Genomic DNA, 22651 nt, shown 5'->3' on the forward strand with positions numbered 1-22651 from the left:
ACTGATCGCGTATTAACCAATGGAAAGCGTTGTTAGGTACGCACAGGAAGTGAATACGTAAAGGCCGCTTACTCTAAATTTGACATTCCATAAAAAGTAAACTGTTTGAAAAGGCTTTGTGGAAATTTGTTAATTGTAATTGCATTCGTAAGATCATAAGAATTACAACTTGAACATCAATTATCGTCAATGGCAAGGTGATCGTGTTTGTAGATACCAGGTAAGAGCGATGAGGGGATCATACGGTAACCTAACTTCTTGAAATTTAATGAAAACATTGGATCAAATAAGTTGTGGTGAATGTTTGATGTCTTCCGCGTGCAGAGTGAACAACGGATTAAATTGACTGCGTCACCCAACTTTCTGGAACATTATAACTGAAAGTGTTTGTGTACTAACCGATAGAGATCGGTAATCGATACCCAAATATCGATCGATTATCGATCTGTTCCTAATGGATTGCAAAACTAATCCACATATTCTTCGTCACATAATGGGATATTTTTTTTAGATTTTACTCAAACAAATCGTCTGTGACTGACTTGGGACAATTACGTTGTTACATTAGTGTATGGCTTAGAGGATATTTTTTCCTTGATTGATGAATGATTACCATGTCACAACCGCGTAGACCGATGCTCATGATGTTGATCACTGGATTGTCTGGTCCAGACTCCATTATTTTCAGACTGTTGGCATATAGCTGGAATATTGCTGGATGTGGCATTAAGCAACAAACCAACAACCAAAAACCCAACCTTATTCATAACACGTACATTGCTTGGTCTATAATTATTAGATTGTGTTGTTTCCATATGATGCGTTACCTTTAGTGAAATTACTTGTAGCTGTCATATGTACATTTTACAGGTGATGAGAACTGGAGGCAATGTCTTTGACAAGAAGCATCCGAGTCTGGGTGAAGGCGGAACCATTCAGCTATGGTGCCCTGCCGGTGGCACCACATCCCAAACTCACTCACAGTGTAAGATCATATAGTTCTGTCGCCTATTCTTGCGGGTTTCCTATTCTCTTGGTAAACACGTTTTCTGCCGGTATCACTGATGCGCGACACCGAGCAGTTATTAACCTTGCCGACCGGTAACTAGGAAGTGGCCCAAGTCTGCGAATGATCAAAATCTTGCTATGTCACTAATATTTGTGAGTTTATACCAACTTGGACATATCATAACTTTTTCCCGCCCTTTCCGGCAGGATTGCTCTTCTATGCACTCCACAACATTACTTCCTCGTTATACCGCGAGAATGGGAGAAGCCTCATTTTGTCAATGGTGCATGGCATTTTTATCACCGGGCTCAAGTGGTAATTCACCTGATGGGTCTAGCAGCTGATAGATACCGATGCTAGAGGAGAAGGCCCTTCATTTGAAACAACAAGCATTCATACTATAAGAATTGTTTGTGTTATTTTGTCAGCCAATATCCGTAAGTTCCGCGAGAATAGGAAACGCCTTCATACAAGTCAAACACCAAGCTCGTCAGTGAGTTTCGTACAGCGCCACTTGGAACAATCTGTCAGTTATGTCGTGGCGTGTCTTCTTGATGGGGAGGAAAACCTGGAGTGATGCAGATGCTAGACATCCATTACTTAAGTGATAATATTGAGCTGGCAAATGTAATCTTTGTCAGGGGAATTAGAGCTTCCTGTCACATCTAAGGAAAGCAATTCTGCACAGCGATTTGCAGCATTTTGATCACTGGGCCACACACCTTAATGTGTCTTGTGAATGTAATGAGCTTATTGGGTCTGTCACATCTAAGGAAAGCAATTACCCACAATCAGCTCTTGAGCATTGGAACTTGCAGTATCGTTTACCCACCATCAACTCTGATTGGGTCAGTATCGCCTACCACCATCACTCTTGTTATTGTGTCTTGTGAATGTAATGAGTGTTATTGGGTCAGTATCACCTACCCACCATCAACTCTGATCATGCTCATAACCAGAAGTACTTATAACACCTATATTTAGAAATAACTGTCTTGAGATATCATTTATTCATTTTGATATATGTAAAACCCTGAAAAGTATCATCCCAAACTCAAAAGATGTTAGGTGTTTATTATGCTGTTTTTCCATTTGTAAAAGTGCTGAATATTTATAATTAGAAAGGATTGAATTTAGTTTTACACCTCTTTTATCAATATTCCAGCAATATCATGGCGTGGGACACCAGAAATGGGTTTCACATAGTTAGAAAGGAAATCAGCTGATCTGTTGAGACCATTACTGGTGTATGAAGTGAACAGTTTAAAAACATATAACTTAGCAACTATGAAATAGAACAAACTATGTACTTTATACACTGCCATTAATTTATGTTAACAATTTAATGACATGAAACAAGTTACTATACCATGTATTTCAATAACTGGTTCTGTTGCTTTCTGGTTGCTATGGAGACCATTATGGTTCCAGAATCTTTGACAACATAATAAACTTGTAGGTGAAAGTTTGACAGATGTATCTTGAATGAATGTTATTGGCTTAAAGTAATCACTACAGTGATTTAACTAACAACATAACATGTGATTTTCTATATTTTACAGAATATCAAGAAGATTGTACTGTATGCAAAGAACAAAGGGTCTCCTGGATTTCCAAACATCAGGTAAAGTAATGATTGACGATCATTTTCACTGTGTTAGTCAACTGGATAACAAATATTCACGATTAAGCTTCACTAAATGGGCTTACTATTCTGTGATCAGTATCACTTACAACTATTGCAGACTGCAAGTTTGCTCAGATATTAATGTATCAGTGTATCAGACCAGAATTTTAAACAATCTTGTAAACATTTGTTTTAAGAAAAAAGACATTAAAAACAGTACTTATCATAAAACATCTACTTCTTGAATGAGACTTGTATGTGGGTTGTACTTGTATCTTGTTATCCCCCGCCATGCCGTGCGCGTAGCGTGAAGCAGGGGATATAGTATTAGGCTCCGTCCGGCAGTACGTACGTACAAATTGGAATATCTTAAGAACCGTTCACTAGATTCTTTTCATATTTGGTACCTAGTTTCATCACAGTATAAGAAAGGTCCAACTCAGGTTTGGTGACCTTGACCTTCATTTCAAGGTCACAAGGGGACTTTATCATTTTACCTGCATGTTAAGCTATATCAAGAACCGTTCACTGGATTTTCTTCATAGTCAATACCAAGCTTTATCTAGGGAAGGTGCAGGGCCCAGTCGATTTTGGTGACCTTCACTTAATTTTCAAGGTCATGGTGACACTTTGAAGATTTCAGCATGTAAACCTGCATGTTAAGCTATCTCAAGAACCGTTAACTGGATTTTCTTCATATTTAACACTAATATTTATCTAGGGAAAGTGCAGTGCCCAGTCAATTTTGGTGACCTTCACATAATTTTTAGGGTCACGACAACACTTTGAAGATTTCAGCATGTTAACCTGAATTGTCAGCAAGATGTACTAGTTTTGCATATTTCATACACTATGACATTCATGTCAAGGTCAAAGTCAGTCTTGAAAATATGTGTGTGTTTGAACAACTAAAGAGCCAGATATCAAGAGAGGTTGATTAGTCATGTTTTTGTTGACATTTAACTTCCTCTTAAACTTTCATTACATTATAAGTTTGATTTGATAAATTGCGACGGGGGATTATGTCACCTTAGTGAAAATGCTTGTATTTAATTAAATTAAATAATGTTGTGTATCGACCTTGTTGGAAGAGTTCTATGGAGGGTGAAAGTTTCAGTCATGTTTCGCCTGTAATATACACTGTAGGGAAAGTCATGACTATAGCTGAATACGAGGCGTACACCTTTATTGATAAAAACTTCTTGTTTATTGCCAAGCAGCATTTCAATGTAGATTCTTACATCGTTATCAGCTAAGGTAATAGTCGATAATGGTGTAAGAATATAAGATTACCTTTTTAACAGTGTAAAAATCCACCTCGAAATATCGCATTCAGTCTATCGCATCACGCTAACATTACGTACACTGCATTGGCTGCCAATCAGACAAAGAATTGTCTTCAAGGTTTTGGTGTTTGTGCACAAGGCCCTTCACAACCATGCTCCAGAATACCTGACTGAACTAGTGTCATGGTATCAGCCATCGCGAACCCTGAGATCAGCCTCTTTAAAGAACAAATAAACTTTCTTTGTTTGTACTCTTTTAACCATTACATATGAAAGATTTGTGGTTAGACGTATGCGGAACACCTAATTCATTTTTAAAAAACTTGTGGTTAATTAATACCGAGCAATTAAAAGTTGCCAAAAAGTCGCCTGCTTCACTCTCGCCCGCCAACGAAACCACAGACAGGTTACGTAACTCTGTCGCCAGAGCACTGCAGTGACGTCATATGAGGAACGATTTTCAGTTAGTTGTAAAGGAAGTGTGCAGCACGCTCATCATTTTGATGATTTCTCGACATCAACGACGATTGTCGTCAATTGCTCCTAGGGGTCGGGCGATGGTGTCACCATGCACAGATTTCCAAAGGACCCCGCAGTTCGTGCTAAATGGGTTGTTTGTGAGTGCGAAGCGAGCGTTGTGGAAGCCTGAAACGATATCTTACTTGTGTTCAGATCACTTCACGGAAGTTAAAGAATCAAAACTGCTTACTAGTTGTAGTAAAATATGTATATGATTGATGACCATAAAGATTTTCCTTGACACAACTTGTAACATAACGATTTCTTCCTCGGAAGCGAGGTTGGGGTCGAAGTGACAATACTGTAAGTAGTATTATATTTACACACACCTCGCTGCCACGAGAGAAATTGTTATGTTATAAGCTATGTCATGCAAAATGCTATTGGCCATCAATCAAGTACATATTTTACTACCAGTAGAAAGTAGTTTAGATTTTGTAACTCGGTGACAACAAACCTAAATAGCATTTATCCTCAGACTGGCGGATGTTCGCGACGGGGCGCCGCCATTTTTGAAAATCGTAAAGTGACGGGCTAAAGTCTCTTAGAATTAATGAGATTATGGTTTGTTATCATCAAGTTAGAAAATCAAAACTACTTTCTACTCGTAGTTAAATATGTATTTGAATCATAACCAAAAGGATTTTGCATGACACATCTTATAGCATAACGATTTCTTCCATGGAGCGAGGTGGGGGTCAAAGCACAATACTGCGCGATAAACTTCTTACTACATTCACATGGTTAATGTCCACTCACCAGTATGTAGATACTAGTCAATGTGCATCTTTATATTTGGTCTTATAATCCTAATTAGTTTATTATCATACTTGTATGCATTTTGAAACCAAATAAAAAGCAGACGATCTGCTGATACTTATAGTGAATTTATAACAGAACTGTAATATCTAGACATTTTATAGTTTGCCAATGTGAATCAAAATTCGCACACACCCCCTAGTGTATGTTGTCTGTCTCATTACACTTCACGGCAAAAACAATGATTCTGTTGAATGCTACGACAAATGAATAAAAACAAATTGCAAATATTAAAATTAAAACAGATTAAAGTTATAGGAACAATGTCAGGCTATTACTTTGTTCGAGGAATGTATCCATCAATATCCACAAAAACGAGTGATATGCCATTCATCTGCAGCTGTTCCAAGGGATGTGTCTTTTAACAGTTTAATATATGAAAAAGTGATAAATCTTTTCAGGTACCGGTATTTCACATTGGTGTATAGTCTCATTGGTCACCCAAGATAGCACACCTGGCAACTAATTGCAGAATGTCCGCCTTTCTTTAAAAACAGTAATTTAGTTAGCCAATAATGGGCAATCAATCAATGTATTGCCGGTTAATCCTTTGAAAGAATGACGTTGTTTTTACGCAGACACCAACATGACAGAGTGTATTCAGTATAGATTAGTAAATCTACTTACATAAACACTACCTTTTGACAGATCCGCAGTGTAAGATAAAAGTAATTAATCAATCAGTTATCGGTTAATCCTTTGATCGATGTTTATAATGTTGAATCTTTACTCAAGACACAAAAAATGCCAAATGGGAACCTTTGTCGGGTAATCTAAGTGTGTTACCACTAATTATACCTGTTATAAATTCATTAACTGACCATCAAGTGAATGATGACAAATAACATGTGTAGGTTTATACCACCTAACACGGGTTACAACAAGGGAGTATTAATTGCTGTATTGCATGTGAAAACTTATGGGCCGACACTGTTTTGAGAATACAAACAGATTTTTACATGACATGATTAAATATCGAGGTAAAAAAACCCACAGAAATAGGATCAATTTGGATCAGTCATTATACAAATAAGGCCTAGCGACACCAAGCGGTTTTGACAGAATCGTCTATGAAAACAAGTTGTAACTCGGAAACTAGGCAAAGCAGGAGACAAAATTAAATGACAGTAGATTGTGAGAACATATAGCTTTCATTTTCCACAACAGTTGTCACGATTACAGGTTTATACAAACCTGTAAACAAGATAATTCACCCCCTGAAATGTAGATGAATTCTGCATCGGCCCTCCTATCTATTCCTCATATGACGTCACAGAGACGCCCCGCTCTGATTGGTTGAAATTTCGTTCGCGGGTGAGAATTGTGCACTGTTGTCAAAAAGGTCGATTTAAGTTAATTAAAGAACGAAATGAGTAGTTTTAATGACGGGGTTTCATTTATAGCGATGCCAGTTAGTGATTTATGTATTTGTACCCCCCTAGAGTATATGTGATCTTTAAAACAAGCAGTAGTGCCCTCTACCCGCAGAGCGAGTTATGGCGATAGAGCTTTCGCCAAAGCAGGTCCTCTGTTATGGAACCAACTACTTGAAAACTTGAAAAACTTGTCAGACATCATTCCATTCAAAAAAGAACTAAAAACAGTTCTTTTCCACAGAGCATTCGACCAAGCGCCTTAGAGCAAACCTTGGATGCAGGCGCTATACAAATTTTAACATTATTATTGTTTACTCACAAACTTGTAGAATTCTGACCAAACAAATATGGTTGATGTCAATGAGCTGTAAAGACTTTCCTCCATTTCCAGCTACTCCGTATGGAAACACATTGCCTGTAACAAGCTGCACCTGTCAGAGGACCTGGCCTGGATGTGAGTATTATTTGGGGCGTTGCAGTTCTTGGCTTCAGTGAGCAAAGCATTCAGACCTGAATATATGATTCCTGTATCTTGAAAATGTACTAAAACCACAAGTTCTGAATTGAAATAAATAAGGAAGAGCCATTATTTTTCTGTGGATATGTAATATCTGAGCACCAAGTCATGTAGGCCTAAAATAGTATGATAAAAGGACACTGTATGTTCTGAAAAGTTTTCATATGAAATTCTAACTCAGTGTGTTTGAGGAATAATGCTAAATCAGATTAATAAGCTGACATATGATTGGTTGAAGAATCCAACCAAACTTTCTTTAGATTGGGCAAAGTACACACAGGGCCTCAACATTATGTGTGTACATATAACTCCCACTCCCCTTTCTCACTTCCCTCACTCACTCTCGCTTTTCTTTTTTTTTTCCTCTCACTCACCCCTCCATCTCTCCCCTCCTCCCTCACAAGCCCTTCTCTCTGACCCCCTCACTCCCCATTTTTCTCGCTCCCTCTCTCCGTATCACTCCCCTCTCTCCCTCATTCCTCTCTCTCTTCCCTCCCACACTCTCCACTCCATTCCCTCACTCCCCTCTCCCCTAATTCCTCTCTTTCACCCTCCCTCCCTCTCCCCCATTCCTCCTCTCTTTCCCTCCCACACCCCTCCATTCCTCACTCCCCTCCCCTCATTCCTCTCTCCCTCCAACAATCCCCTCCCTCTCCATTCCCTCACTCCCCTCCCTCTCCCATCTTTGTCTCCATGTTAAAAGTAAATACAAGCTGCACTCCTTCCGTTGTTACACAGGTACTTCTCCCTCTGTCATCTGCTGTGCGACACCAAGTACCCTGTTGAACGTCTGGAGTGGGATGAGACGTACCTCACAGCACAGTCACGCTCTTCCAGAGGTATGAGATAAGATAGTCTGTGTTAGAAGTAGTCCGAAGCATGTTTACGGAGCGTCATATCATGTATGTGTCTATGTACCTTTAATAAGTGTATTTATAACTACAATCCAATGTGTGGATTGATTTATAACCTGTATGCAGATCTTTGTATCTGTGTTGTGTATGTGGACCTCTATGTTGTGTATGTGGACCTCTATGTTGTGTATGTGGACCTCTGTGATGTGTATGTGGACCTCTGTGATGTGTATGTGGACGTCTATGTTGTGTATGTGGACCTCTTATATGTGGACCTGTGTGTATGTGGACCTCTGTGTTGTGTATGTGGACCTCTGTGATGTGTATGTGGACCTCTGTGTTGTGTATGTGGACCTCTGTGTTGTGTATGTGGACCTCTGTGTTGTGTATGTGGACCTCCATGTTGTGTATGTGGACCTCCATGTTGTGTATGTGGACCTCTGTGTTGTGTATGTGGACCTCTGTGTGTGTATGTGGACCTCTGTGTTGACCTCCATGTTGTGTATGTGGACCTCTGTGATGTGGACCTCCATGTTTGTGTATGTGGACCTCTGTGTTGTGTATGTGGACCTCTGTGATGTGTATGTGGACCTCTGTGTTGTGTATGTGGACCTCCATGTTGTGTATGTGGACCTCTGTTTTGTGTATGTGGACCTCTGTGTTGTGTATGTGGACCTCCATGTTGTGTATGTGGACCTCCATGTTGTGTATGTGGACCTCCGTGTTGTGTATGTGGACCTCCATGTTGTGTATGTGGACCTCTGTGATGTGTATGTGGACCTCTGTGTTGTGTATGTGGACCTCTGTGATGTGTATGTGGACCTCTGTGTTGTGTATGTGGTCCTCTGTTGTGTATGTAGAGCTTTATAACATGTATATGGACATTTATAGTTTGTAAGTAGGGCTTTAAGTCGTGTATTTAGAACAGTTTTTCATGTATATGGACCTATATATTGTGTGACTATAACTTAGTATGATAAGAGTTAACATTCAATACAGGATTGTTGCAGAAGTGATGTTAATATTAGATTCATAACATAAGGCCTTTTTCTGATGTGCTGACCAATCATTTTAAATCTGTACTCCCCAACATGTGGAATCTGGTTTAGAGTTGTTCCTACCAGCCTGGGTTTGTAATACGATGTGCTGAATGTATCCGTTAGTCAGTCTCAATATCATCAATCACTGGATTGTTTGGTCCTGACTCAGTTATTTATCGACCACTGTAACACAGTCAGAGTATTACTGAGTGACTCATTAAACAGCAAGCAGTCTGCCTTCAAAGGATAATTTGGGGTATTGTTCTGTTACTTAACCTGCATCACCACTGATTTTGCCCCAGGTTCCTTCAAGACTTTCTTTGGTAGTATTGTACATGTTGTAGTTATAGTCATTGTTTTTGTAATTAAAAATGTGTTTGCAGATGACTTGCGGAGCAGGCTGTGTGTGGACACGTACAAGTTTGTGTTGTTCCTGTACATCCAGCAGCTGTTCCGCGTGTCCCTCAGGGCATCACTGGTCGCAGGAGATGAGTATCCTTTCGTAGAGTCACCTTCATTCTGTCGACCACTGGTTTGCCTCATCCAGGCTGGAACACTCAGTACTTTATATCAGTATGAAATGTGATAATAGAGCTTGCAGAGTATAAGACAGTCCCTGAAATGTATGACCAGAGCTTATGCCGAATTTATATAAGTTTCTAATCCTGCCCATGGCAAGAAACCTGGAACAAAATATTTCTTCTTCTATTCAGTGTTGTGTTAACACTGGTCGTGTTGTCAGCAAAGTACGGCTCACCTTTACAAGGCCATGACATGCTTCCATCAAGGGAAGTAATCTGATGTTTGCTGCAGCTATGGGACTACATATTGGCCTTTGAAAAATAACAACTATAATTGTGACCTAGTCCTTGACAAATGCAAGATGGCCGTCAATGTCCTCATCTTCTGAGTTTGAAGGTCGTTCCACTCCAAGAGGAACAAAGGTAAGACTTATCAATATCAAAGCAATGTGTCATGACACTAATCTTAAAATTCCAAAGATTTCAAGATACTTTCTACCACTGAAACAGACGACATGCAATATTTATATCTCATCACCATTTTAAATAGATCTGATTCCTTCTCCAGTGTGAATATAAAATGTCTGACATGGATGTTTGTGTGTCTTTGACCACCAATTTCCTTGGCTGTTGCTCGTTCTTTAAACCACTGGTGCGTCCGCCCGGCGACCGGAAGGTCACGGGTTCGATCCCCGACCGCGTCATACCAAAAGACGTTAAAATATGGTACTTGTTGGTCCCTGCCTGGCGCTCGGCATTAATGGGTACAACAAGGACTGGTCGGCTCGGAGTCAGTATACTGTGTCTGAGTGGGGTATTCATGCTTCACTGCGGGCATGGTATCTCAGCGGGCTAGCACTATAAAACCAGTTTAAGTCTGGACTAGTACAAGCAGGCGCACATACATATACACGCATGCATGTTGTCATATGAGCGAAATATTCTCAAGTACGACGTTAAACCCAATTTCACCTCACCTCACGTCAACCACTGGGTTGTCCTCTCTAGAATAAGACCACATTAACATTTGATTCAGAGATTGTGTTCTGTTCTACAGTCTCTAGATGACCACGGCCACATGGTGTTTGTGCTGTCACATCTCCCAGAGATTCTCGAGCTACTCACAGAACAAGGTACGTTACTTAGTACACAAGATCCAAACAGAGTGAGTGAGTGAGTTTAGTTTAAGTTTATGCCGCACTCAGCAATATTCCAGCCATATGGCTGCAGCCTGTAATAATCGAGTCTGGACCAGACAATTCAGTGATCAACAGCATGAGCATCGATCTGCGCAATTGGGAACCGATGACATGTGTCAACCAAGCCAGCTAGCCTGACCACCCGATCCCTTTAGTCGTGTGAAGCCCGCGTTTTTGGTGTCGACAAGCATTGCTATGGGTTACTCAAGGTTCGTTCTAACCCGACCTTCACGGGTCGCTTCAAACAGATGATATGCAAGATGCAGCATGTTATTGCTGTGTATTGCTGTGTACCCTGCAGAAGAGTTTATATGTTTGATTCCTACATTTGATCAGTAAAAAAAAAAGATCTACATAGACATGCAGAGACTTCATTGGGTCATTTCTCAGTGTGTTGTAACACAAATTATTTTATTTTATAATTTAATGCATATCTATAATAATAATGAACTCATAATTTATTGGGTTGTAATGATCTATCTACCCCAATGTGTAGCATGTGTGTAGGTGTGTAATACATAGACATATCAGCAGAGGAATGAAGCACACTGTCAGGACAGTCTTGTTTCAGTGTTTTATTTACAATCATGGCAGTTATCTGCTATGTGTGTTATGGGTGTTGTCTGTACTATGATGCCTGAACACAAAGGTTAACCAGATATTGATACATACAGACCACAAGCTTAGTGATTAGTCAACAAAGTTTGTTCATACACTCAGTTGTAGGTGTACAGTGAAGCAGCAATACATAACATCCGCAGCGATATTTCAGTGCACTCACAGAAAACGTTCAATTTGTCTTGACGAAAGTCTGCCTTTGTTTCTGAATCCAGAACAGAGATGGAAGTTGTAAGGAACTCGGTGTTTTGGAAAAGTTTTGTACGTGACATGTAGATACCATGCCAGTTAGTTTGAACAAAGGCTCAACCTAAATTGCAGATAACTCTAAATACATGCTGCTGCTGACAACATTGACATTCTACTAGCACTTTAATCCTTGTTTGTCGCTGACAGTGACATGAAAGACACCTGGAACAGCCTCTACTGCCTCCTAACTTGTGTATAATGTTGTTTGTTCCATCAACAGAGGGGTCAGGCCAGCAGGGTCTGGCTAGTGGACCATGTATGACGGAGAGGGCAGTCGATGCTTTGGGCTTCCTGATGGCAGGGTCCATGGACAAGTTCAAGTGAGTGACTCCATCGTCTGTAGATACACGTTTACATCTCTCATTATATACACCTGTGGGATTCTGCATTATGGTGGGTCCTCTGCAGCCTGGTTGTATGACTGTTCAGGTGGTCATGCTGGCTTGCTATTGGTACTGGCGTACCTAAATGGCTTGGATTGTAGTCCACTATGTCAATAAGTGGATTGTCTGTTCCAGACACCGTACTGCAGAGTGCAGCATTAAACCAACAGACCAGTCTCATGATATACTCATGGGGCAGTGGTTTAGGTGGCTGCTTATGCTGCTGAAAACTTGGTTATATTTCGCATGGGTACATTATGTGCAGATCTTGTTTTGTCTTCAATTCTGTTATGATAACCTGGGTCACGTTTCACAAAGCTCTGGTAGGCCTAAGATCTCGTAACTTTTCTCGTAGCATTGGTACCTGCTATACTGTAACATAGGAGGTACGAATGCTACGAGAAAAGTTACGAGATCTTAGGCCTACGAGGGCTTTGTGAAACGGGACCCTGCTTGACAACAATACAAGAATCTGTTTTGAAACATCGCACCACACGAATAGAGACATTGTTCTTTCTTAAAGTTTGTCATTATCTGACTGTCCAACTTCTAAAAATGCCACTCACAGAAGTTATGATATAATGCCCTGTACTCACTTTCAGCCAGCTTTGAGGTAGATCTCTCTCTCTAACAAATCAGGAGCGAAGATAGTTGATGTAGCGCATTATGTGAAATATATTCAGGTATGGATATCAGTTCATGAAACATTGCAATAAATTGCAATACGAAGCCAGTATTGTGGAAATCACCATGGGCTGTGTGGAATGATAGTGGAATACAGGGCTTCAGTTATTTGTAAAATGTTGCTTGTACCATATCAATATAATTATGATTATGTGTGTCAGACCATGTGTGATCACTGGTTCCAGAACCTCTCCCCACTGAAGGACATAGCATCACTGCAGACCGTCCAGTCCAGCAGTGGATACTCGAAGGTGATTCTACACTTAAACATTGGACAGTTAGGGTTGTGGAAGACACGTTTAGTGATGACACTTTCATGGAAGACAGTTTGTGTATCAGAAATATCACCATATTTGAGAGGGTTCTTGTCAAAGACCAGCTGGTTAATTCCAGTATTGTACCTCTGTCTCAAGATTTGACAAACTTTCCACCTGAAGTCTCGTCAAGTGAATCAACATTCTGGCACGATATTGTGTGCTACTCGATTCTGATTGGCTGAGAGCTCATCAAAACCGTACTTAAATGGCAGTTTAAGACCGCTTATTAAAGTGACCGATTCACCGCGTATGAATACAACGAATCGTTGACCCTATTGTTTGTAAACAAACATGTCGGACATCAGCAATTTCTATCTCAGGAGCATCTTTGGTGTTTTTCAAGTAAAAAGCGAATGGTTTGAAGATGAATTTCTTGACCTTAATCCCAGTGAAGAAACTAGGAAGCTGGAAAATCCGTCAGCAGCGCAAAAGCGGCAGTATATTCAAACCGGGTCCAGATCTACGTATGTTGACGTCGACAACACACGTCGGCCCACACGTCCTAACCTGACCGCTTCCGTCCCAGCTTCCACTCAACTGTCCATGTATCCCACATAAAACGTGGCATGTCAGGTCTTTTCCAAATTGGGAATAGTAGGGTGGTTATCAACAATTATTTCTGTGAATAAAGTTAGCGGCGACTAAACTTAGCGAGTTCACGGCTTGAATTTGGGCGAGTCGATTGTCATACAGTAGGGGAGATCAATACAGTACAACCAGAAATTATTGAGAATTTAAAGACTGTAATTTTATATATATTTTTTTCACTCATTACTCACATATTAAATGTGAATATTAGCAGAATTAGCGGGGCATACTACTGATCAAAGAAGTTAGAAAGTCGTGGTCCATGCTGTCCCAATATCGGACCACCTCTTCTTTCATTTCAGCAATATTTGTCAGATTTTTCTTATTGACACTTTCCTTCATAAGTCCCAAAACATTTTCTATTGGATTTAGGTCAGGGCTATAGCTTGGCCAATCTAATAATGTCATATTTTGGGTCTGAAACCAGGCCTGTGAATGCTTTGAACGATGTTTTGGGACGTGGTCCTCCTGGAAAATCAAAAAATTCCATAGAACACGTGAGCAGATGGAAGTAAATGTCCCTCGAGAATATGTGTGTACCGCTCACTGTTCATATTCCCTTCAAATACACAGAAGGGCGTTGCCCCTAACACAGATATGCCACCCCACACGTTAAACTTCGGACTGTACTTTGGGCGCTGATACAAAGGTTTTTCAGTTTGTTTGGTCCAGAATTTCAGTGTAGTAGGAAACAGCCACACAGAACTTTCATCTGAGAAAATCACATTGTCCCAGTTAAAATTTCTATGCTGTAAGCACCAGTTCAACCTTCGCTCCTTTTGTTCAGGTTTCATGATCGATGATGGAATTCCTCGACTTTTCTGCCAACCTATTGCATGCAGCTCAGTTCTAATTGTCTCCTTACAGACAGCCACAGTTCCTCTATCAATCATATCCAGCCTTAAGTTTTCTAAACTCCTTCCTTTGTTTTTAGAAACAAGAATACCAAGCCGCCTCCTGTCACCGACAGTCAATTTTCTTGGCCTACCTGCGCCTCCCTGGTGCTCAATGCCATATCCATTTGCAATATTTTTCAAAACACGATAAACAGTGGACAAAGAGATGCCTGTTCTACATGAAATCACTTTAGCTGATCTGATGTCCTTGTTATAATACTCTAAAATCAACTTCCTCTTCTCTAAATCATCCATACTGAGGATCACTGAAAATGTCATCTGCTAGCAAGTAAACAAAGGGGGATAACTCTTCACAAACTAATGAAAAAGGATTAACTGAGTTGTCTCTCTTGAATGAAACCAAGCACTTGATAGCTGGTCAAGGTTGTTTATACTAGAAATCCAATTAAACATATTCCTAAAATTCTCAATAATTTCTGGTCATACTATAATTCGCTTGAGAAAAATCAAATAATTGTACTTGCTCACAGTATAAACTGTATTTTGTTTATTTATGTATGCTTCTTGTCACAAATACAAGCATACTGTTTCCTGAAATAAACAATTTATGTTTTTTAAAATGTCTTATTTTGTTCATTACACAACCACGTTCGGTTTTTAAATTACATTTAGCGGTCTTAAATCAACGATAAAGGACCGCAAAATTGAAAACAGAGTAGCTTTATCTTCTAATTGAGGTTTCTTATCTGTATACATTTGCAAGTACCTTCTAAACAGCAAAACTCAGTTTTGTATCTTGAAAATGAATGTAAATGGTCGGTTTTGAATGAGGATTACTAATGGCTGCACTATGTTGTGGATATTGTACTATGATTGTACCCAGTATTTCTGACTGCCTTGTTCTTTGTGCTGTGTTTTGTTTTGAACAAATCCTTTTAAACAGTGACAAGTGGCAAGATTCTCACGAGCAATAACTGTGATTGATAACAGATGTTGTTGACAAAATTAATGTCTGTTGTTCAAAGTTTTCTAATCAATGACAAGTGGCAAGATTAACAGTCAGTATAACTGATTGACAACAGATGATGTTGATAAACTAAAGAAAGAAGTGAAGCCAGTTTGTCTGACTTCATGTTCATTTGGTTGACAAAGGTCATTCAGGTTTTGTATTGACATTAGCTACTGTGAAGGTGATCGTAATAAAGATCTGACCAAGATAAGCTCAGTCTTAGAGCCAGCTGTTCCATACTGTGGGGAAGATAAAGACCCCCCTCAGATCGTCAGCGATATCTCTGTGTATACCAGTTTTAGAATGATAAATAATTGTTTCAGATGACTCGAGCCTTCACGGTGCGTCTCTTCCAGACCTGGATCAAGGACTGCCTTGTCCAGAACCCGTTCGGAATATCAGCCTGTATTGCCACAGGGATGAGACTCTCCTGGCCATTTGCAGGTAAATACAGGTGTAGAGGAAACCCAGCAACACAGTATGGATTGACACATCACAGTTGATGACTTATTTCATTGTGTGTCACCCTGCCCAGCCAGCATGGTCATATCAATCTCTGTATGTTTTAGTCAAGACTTGTTCAGTTACAGGACGTTGTTAGATAGTTGAGTATTACCTGGTGACATGAAGAAACTAAGAAACCAAATAAATCTTTCAAGCTATGTGTTGATCAAGAGTTGTGTCCCTTGATGTGTTTGTCAGTAATAGGCTAACTGTTACTATTTTTAGTTTATGTAAATACAATAGTCTAGTAAATCTTGAGTGATGACCCAGCACGAGGCATCTTCCAGCTTGAGGTCTCACATTTAACTTATGAACATTTAAAACCAGCAAATACCAAGAAAGTAAGTCAAGTAAATCTGAGAGTACTTTACAGTGAGACAATACAATGTGTTAGGGTAAGACATGAATCCAATGATACCCTGCATGATCAGTAATGAAAGTATAAAGTCAGCATCAGATGCACACTAAGGGGGTCTTAATACTATTCAACTGTAAGACCTGGGTTTTACAATTCAGTAAGACATCCTCAGTTGTACAGTTAAAACATAAAACCTGTCAAAAGGTGTGACTTGAAGCAAGCCCCACTCACTAGGTTACAGTAAGGTAGCTGCAATATCACATGCAAGGTGGCAGTTGGTGTATGATGCAACAGACACATTGTGTCGATGGTGGTCAAGTCATGTGGTCCCTGGTCTGGTGTGACCCCTGGTAAGGTGTGACCCAGTCTGTTGTTTGTTGCCAGGAGAGGAGGGCAAGGGAGACGTCCCCACTCGAAGCAAACGTGGGAAGATTGCAACAAACGCCAACATCATCCCTAAGGAGCATATGAAAGGGTAGGGAGATTGTCATGCAGTCTGTTGTAGCTATAACAGTCACTGTTTAGAAGTCAAAGATATATATAATTATAAATATTAATAACACTTTTAATAATTTACATGTTATCTGTGCTTTTCTTTTCTCTATAGTTCGGTCACTCTTTTAAGTGTTTGACTGTTTCAGCAACAAGATGATCATAATGAGTCAAGTCAGTAAGGAAACTATAGCAAGGGTAAGTATTCAACAAACATCTTTGAACATCTTTGGACAGTAACTAGGGTCATTCCACTCTCATTAAAATCAGATCTGTTACTGCCAACATGACCCGTGAAGATCAGGGTTAGAATCAGACTTCAGTAACCTGCTTGTTGTAAGAAGTGCCTGACACTCGCTGACTTGGTTGACACATGTCATTGTATCCCCATTGCTTAGATCAGTGCTCATGATGTCAATCACTAGATTGCCTAGACCAGACTTGATTATTTAATATCCATATAGCTTGGATATTGCTGTGTGCATCATTCAACAACAAACAAACAAACAAAAAAAATCCTTTTTCTCTCCATCATGATCTGACAATCCCAAGGACTCCATCCCCTCCAGCATTCCCCTCACCATAGAACACTTAATAGAACAGTGAGTATCCTGCAGTGACGCTAATGTTGGCATCACTTGATCTACATTCACATAAGTCCCCACAGGTAGTTACAATCTGGAGAATTTGTTGTGAAGTCTTTTGACAGTCCTTCCCACCAGTCTTTAAGCTGATATGAGAGTGATGAAATCATGGTTGCACCCAGTTTCCTATCCCAGTGTGTAAAGCTGTGTGTATTTCTAACAGAGCTCCAACACCTTGGAGTTGAGCAGCATGAAGATCCATCGGAGCCACCACTCCTACCTGTATCTTCTGTCACCGCTAAGGTAAGTAACCATGGCAACTCGGTAACAATGATTGGAATCTGTGAGTCATGGAATTTTAGTTTGAGTTTCTCAGTTTTGGAATGGTTTTAGAGAATAGAAAATCAAAAAGGCAATGGAAAATTAATTAGACATGCATAACATATTACTGCAAGTATCAGCACTGGCTGGGCCATGGGGTTTAACCATTCATCCATTAGACATTCTTTCCTCGTGCTTAATTGCCAATTCTGTATGCAATTTCTAAAACTGAAATTTAGACGAGTGGCAAAGTGACCTACTGACCTACTGATTGCAGTTGTTTCCACTTAATTCACGATGATTATTTGATATGCAGGGAGTATGTTGCAATTAAAATAGCACGTAATATGACAGTATCAGTGTTTCGGCACTTCATGTGGCTCCTCTGAAATATACAAGCCGTAAGGAGTTGAAACTTTGTATAAATCATTGAATGGAGCTGGCTATGCTTCCTAAAACTGCTCCAAGAATTCCAGTCTGACTCTTTTACATGTTTTTGTACAATTCAGATATGGAATGTTTTGGTTCTAAGGGACCGTTCATAATTTATGTCTATGGGGTGATGATGATTTTTATGGAGAAGCCTGTAAAATGTGAATGACCCCGCCTAAAATTTATGTACAAAGGAAGTGAAACCCCCCTGCATGTCATGTGCAAAACCAATGACCCCCTTCCCCCTTTCCATATTTCTAAAGCATAATTTTAAAATATTTTTATGTACAAAATTGATGACCCCCTACCTCCCCAGAACAAAATTGGTGACCCCCCCCTTAAAATCATCATCACACACTCACTCTGTCTCTCTCTCTCTCTGTCTCTCTCTCTCTCTCTCTCTCTCTCTCTCTCTCTCTCTCTCTCTCTCTCTCTCTCTCTCTCACACACACACACACACACACACACACACACACAGAGCCATAAATTATGAACGTTCCATAATGTCTGAAATGAAGCTTGTTACGGAATGTAAGTACCCCTCAGATTCAAAGATTTTGGTTCTGTGGTGGAGTGTGATTCATCAGCATTTGCTGTTACAGATCGGTGACGATAGAGAAGTGTCGGAATACAACTGTTGTGTTGGGGCCAGTGGAGACATGTGTGCACCTGAGCAACTGTGAAAATGTTACAGTCATAGCCGTGTGTCGCTCCATCATGGTCAGGTGAGAATATGTCAGGTATATTTCTGTGTCACTCTAATTCCCTTGTCCCTTGTGAATGCCACCAAATTAATGTTTTACATAACGATTGGTCTACAGACATGTTTATTTAATAACCTTTACATGTTATTCTCTAACCTTGAAAGATTAAATGATTCCTCCATGTTCTAGTGGTTGTACTCTGTGTACCCTGCACCTGCTGACCCCAACACGACCCATCCTGCTGAGTGGGAACGATACCATCCTCCTGGCTCCGTACCACACGTTCTACCCCCAGCTGGAGGAACACATGTCTCTAGTGGGCATCTCCGCATCTCTCAACCACTGGGACCAGCCGCTGTGTGTGGGTGAGTACCATCGACAGTAGCTTATTTTAACATTTAGGCCTCAGCATTGTTTCTATCCTGCACAGATAACCTAATATGTATGTACGTGTTCATGAGAAACCTTGTGTTGCAGGACCTGACCACCGAGACGAGACACCTGTCTGGGAAATAATGCCAGTCCATGAGTTCTTCACCTTCACTGTGCCCTTTCACATGGAGGGCCCCACCAAGGTGACTTCACTACACATGTAGTTTTCCAGTCCAGTATTTCTAGCTCATCATCAGACTATTGGTAGCTCGTAGTATGTGCCCAAGCTGTTGTGTATTTGAGTGCCCTATTCACACTGGCATACTGTAAAATATGGAGTGGAGTCTTGGAGTGGAGCCTTGGAGTGGAGTATGGAGTATAAGTGCACTTGTCACTACTGTAAACACTGATTACTGTCTAGAATATGCCATTAATGGTTCTTCCCAGTTGTCGTTTATACCTCCGGAATCACCGGTTTCAAAAGTAAATATCTTATCTTACTCATCTTAGAGATTAGTCTTTCTTTTTTTTACAGCTCTCGTAGAAATATTTGTTAATGCTTGTCAGTTTACTCCAAACTTATTAATAAATCGTCACAAATTCGAACTCTGTGTAATTATACTTTCATTTGTAGACAGCAACGTAATCGAGATTGTAAAAATGTTTACATGGCAATCCACAGCAGCATTCCTTTAGCTCTCTGACATTCTGAGGGCAGATTGTATCAGTGATGTGTTTCCTCTAATCTGTCACATTCCAGTGGACTGCCCATACATAACCTGACAGAAAGTCAAGAGTTTCGAAGCCATAGAGAGCTGATGAAACTCACTAACAATCAGCTTGCAAAATATTCTCCTGCATTTTTTTTTGCTTTTTGTTTGTAAGTTCAAGGATGTAGAGAGATGGCTATTTCTGAACAAAAAGCAAAACAATTATGACTTAGGAACAGTTACTTTTGCCATCACTGACAATAAATCCAGTTCTTCAATAATATAGTGCTACGTATCTTATGTAATCAATTTCTTTGTTAAGTAAGAAATAAATAATTCATGCAATAATAACTGTTATATTCCCTGATGATAAGCATGTTTTAGCATAGACCTAATTAATGTACCTTTTCCCTTACTACCGCTTCCTCTACACAAATTTGAATTTACATGTGACAATGTTATATATGTAGTTTTTTGGCTAATAAATAATGCCATTATTAATATTTTGTTTACAGGTTGTAAATAATTTACATGCTTCTCCATCCATCCATTCATCCATCCTTCCATCTATTCATATACATTTTTCTTCTTGATGGCAGCGTGGTACTGTTACAGAATGACAATTCTGGAGTTGACAGGGCTAATTGATACGTGTATACAGAATGCCTCCTGTCTTCTGATAAAACTGATAACACCAACCAGCTACAGATGTGAAATGAATGTGCTTGTATAGCTACCCCTATGATCAAAGCAAAACAAACTCGGTCACCTAAATATTTACATTAAGACTCCATTCCGAGACTCCACTCCAAGACCCCACTCCAAGACTCCACTCCATGTTTTACAGTATGCCATTCACACTAGTCGCTGGGATCTGTTTGGTACGCAGATGAGGCTGCAACTAGGTGTCAGTGTAACTGTCAGGTTGTCCATCTTCAAGCCATGTGCCACTTCAGCTCAGCATAAAACCTCGGTCTTGAACACCTTTATTTTTACATGTAGTCAATTCCTGGAGGTCTGGCCAGCCGGTATCAGAAGGCGGTCAGCCAGCGGCACAAGGAGATTGACCGATGGCAGAAGATGGTGAAGGACGCAGGACTGACTCGGGACCAACGCAAGGAGTTCCAGAGTCTTGTTGAGACCAGGTTCCATGTAAGTTGTCCGTGAATACAGAGGATCTGTGGTCTTCCTGTTATATTATACCAAGTGTGAGCCATCACCTTGTTCAGCGATGTTCTGACAAATGAATGCTCAAATTACTGCAGTAATATTTCATGCCTTCATATTGCTTCAGAGTCAATAGTGTTTTCAAAACACATTCATTGGGTTGGGTTCATTTGATTTTACAACTCATCGCGAAGCCCAGTATTTAGGTTATATTACAGTCATCTTAAAGTAGAAGTGATTTGGTGTCAAAGGCTGCTTGTTCTGTTGGAGGAGTCCTAAACTCACATGCAATGCAGGTCTCAGATATACACCACTTTTGTAAACTCATTGTTTACAAACCTAGAAACCTAAGGGATTCAAAACCATAGATTTCTAGCACTGAAGAGACAAAAATATGCACTGCAAATTGAGCAGCCTAAGTCGCCTGGATGACCCATGAGTTGATGTAGCTGGAACACTTGACTGTGGTTTGAGAACTCCATAATGACTGTTGACCTTGCAGGTGTGGCTGTCCGAGATGGGGCACAAGAAGGAACTGGATAGTCTGGTGTTACCCTTACAGTCACATGGGAAGAGATAAGACTCACCTCAACAGTGTTACCCTTACAGTCACATGGCAAGAGTTGAGACTCACCTCAACAGTGTTGCCCTTACAGTCACATGGCAAGAGATGAGACTCACCTCAACAGTGTTACCCTTACAGTCACATGGCAAGAGTTGAGACTCACCTCAACAGTGTTACCCTTACAGTCACATGGCATGAGTTGAGACTCACCTCAACAGTGTTGCCCTTACAGTCACATGGCATGAGTTGAGACTCACCTCAACAGTGTTACCCTTACAGTCACATGGCATGAGATGAGACTCACCTCAACAGTGTTACCCTTACAGTCACATGGCAAGAGATGAGACTCACCTCAACAGTGTTGCCCTTACAGTCACATGGCACCAGATGAGACTCACCACAACAGTGTTGCCCTTACAGTCACATGGCAAGAGTTGAGACTCACCTCAACAGTGTTACCCTTACAGTCACATGGCAAGAGATGAGACTCACCTCAACAGTGTTGCCCTTACAGTCACATGGCATGAGTTGAGACTCACCTCAACAGTGTTACCCTTACAGTCACATGGCAAGAGATGAGACTCACCTCAACAGTGTTACCCTTACAGTCACATGGCAAGAGATGACTCACCTCAACAGTGTTACCCTTACAGTCACATGGCACCAGATGACTCACCTCAACAGTGTTACCCTTACAGTCACATGGCAAGAGTTGAGACTCACCTCAACAGTGTTACCCTTACAGTCACATGGCAAGAGTTGAGACTCACCTCAACAGTGTTACCCTTACAGTCACATGGCACCAGATGACTCACCTCAACAGTGTTACCCTTACAGTCACATGGCAAGAGATGAGACTCACCTCAACAGTGTTGCCCTTACAGTCACATGGCAAGAGATGAGACTCACCTCAACAGTGTTGCCCTTACAGTCACATGGCACCAGATGAGACTCACCACAACAGTGTTGC

The 22651-nt window shown here is 40.4% G+C and overlaps 1 protein-coding gene across 1 annotated transcript; it reads left to right on the forward strand.

The window, feature by feature from the left end:
* Positions 1–57: 57 nt before the first annotated feature.
* LOC124263482 (TBCC domain-containing protein 1-like) lies at positions 58–21728 on the forward strand. Its single transcript, XM_046698134.1, is given in 19 exon segments — positions 58–220; positions 871–985; positions 2572–2633; positions 7028–7090; positions 7892–7992; positions 9431–9539; positions 9931–9991; positions 10626–10701; positions 11855–11958; positions 12887–12952; positions 15796–15916; positions 16719–16809; positions 16976–17024; positions 17634–17713; positions 18766–18888; positions 19057–19232; positions 19345–19442; positions 20952–21101; positions 21619–21728. Coding segments are annotated over 18 exon segments (1704 nt in total). The 5' UTR covers positions 58–220; positions 871–889; the 3' UTR covers positions 21697–21728.
* Positions 21729–22651: the final 923 nt, after the last annotated feature.

Source organism: Haliotis rubra, unplaced genomic scaffold, assembly GCF_003918875.1.
Source record: "Haliotis rubra isolate DU_JTF1 unplaced genomic scaffold, ASM391887v1 Scf885, whole genome shotgun sequence".
Classification (NCBI taxonomy): Eukaryota; Metazoa; Mollusca; class Gastropoda; order Lepetellida; family Haliotidae; genus Haliotis; species Haliotis rubra.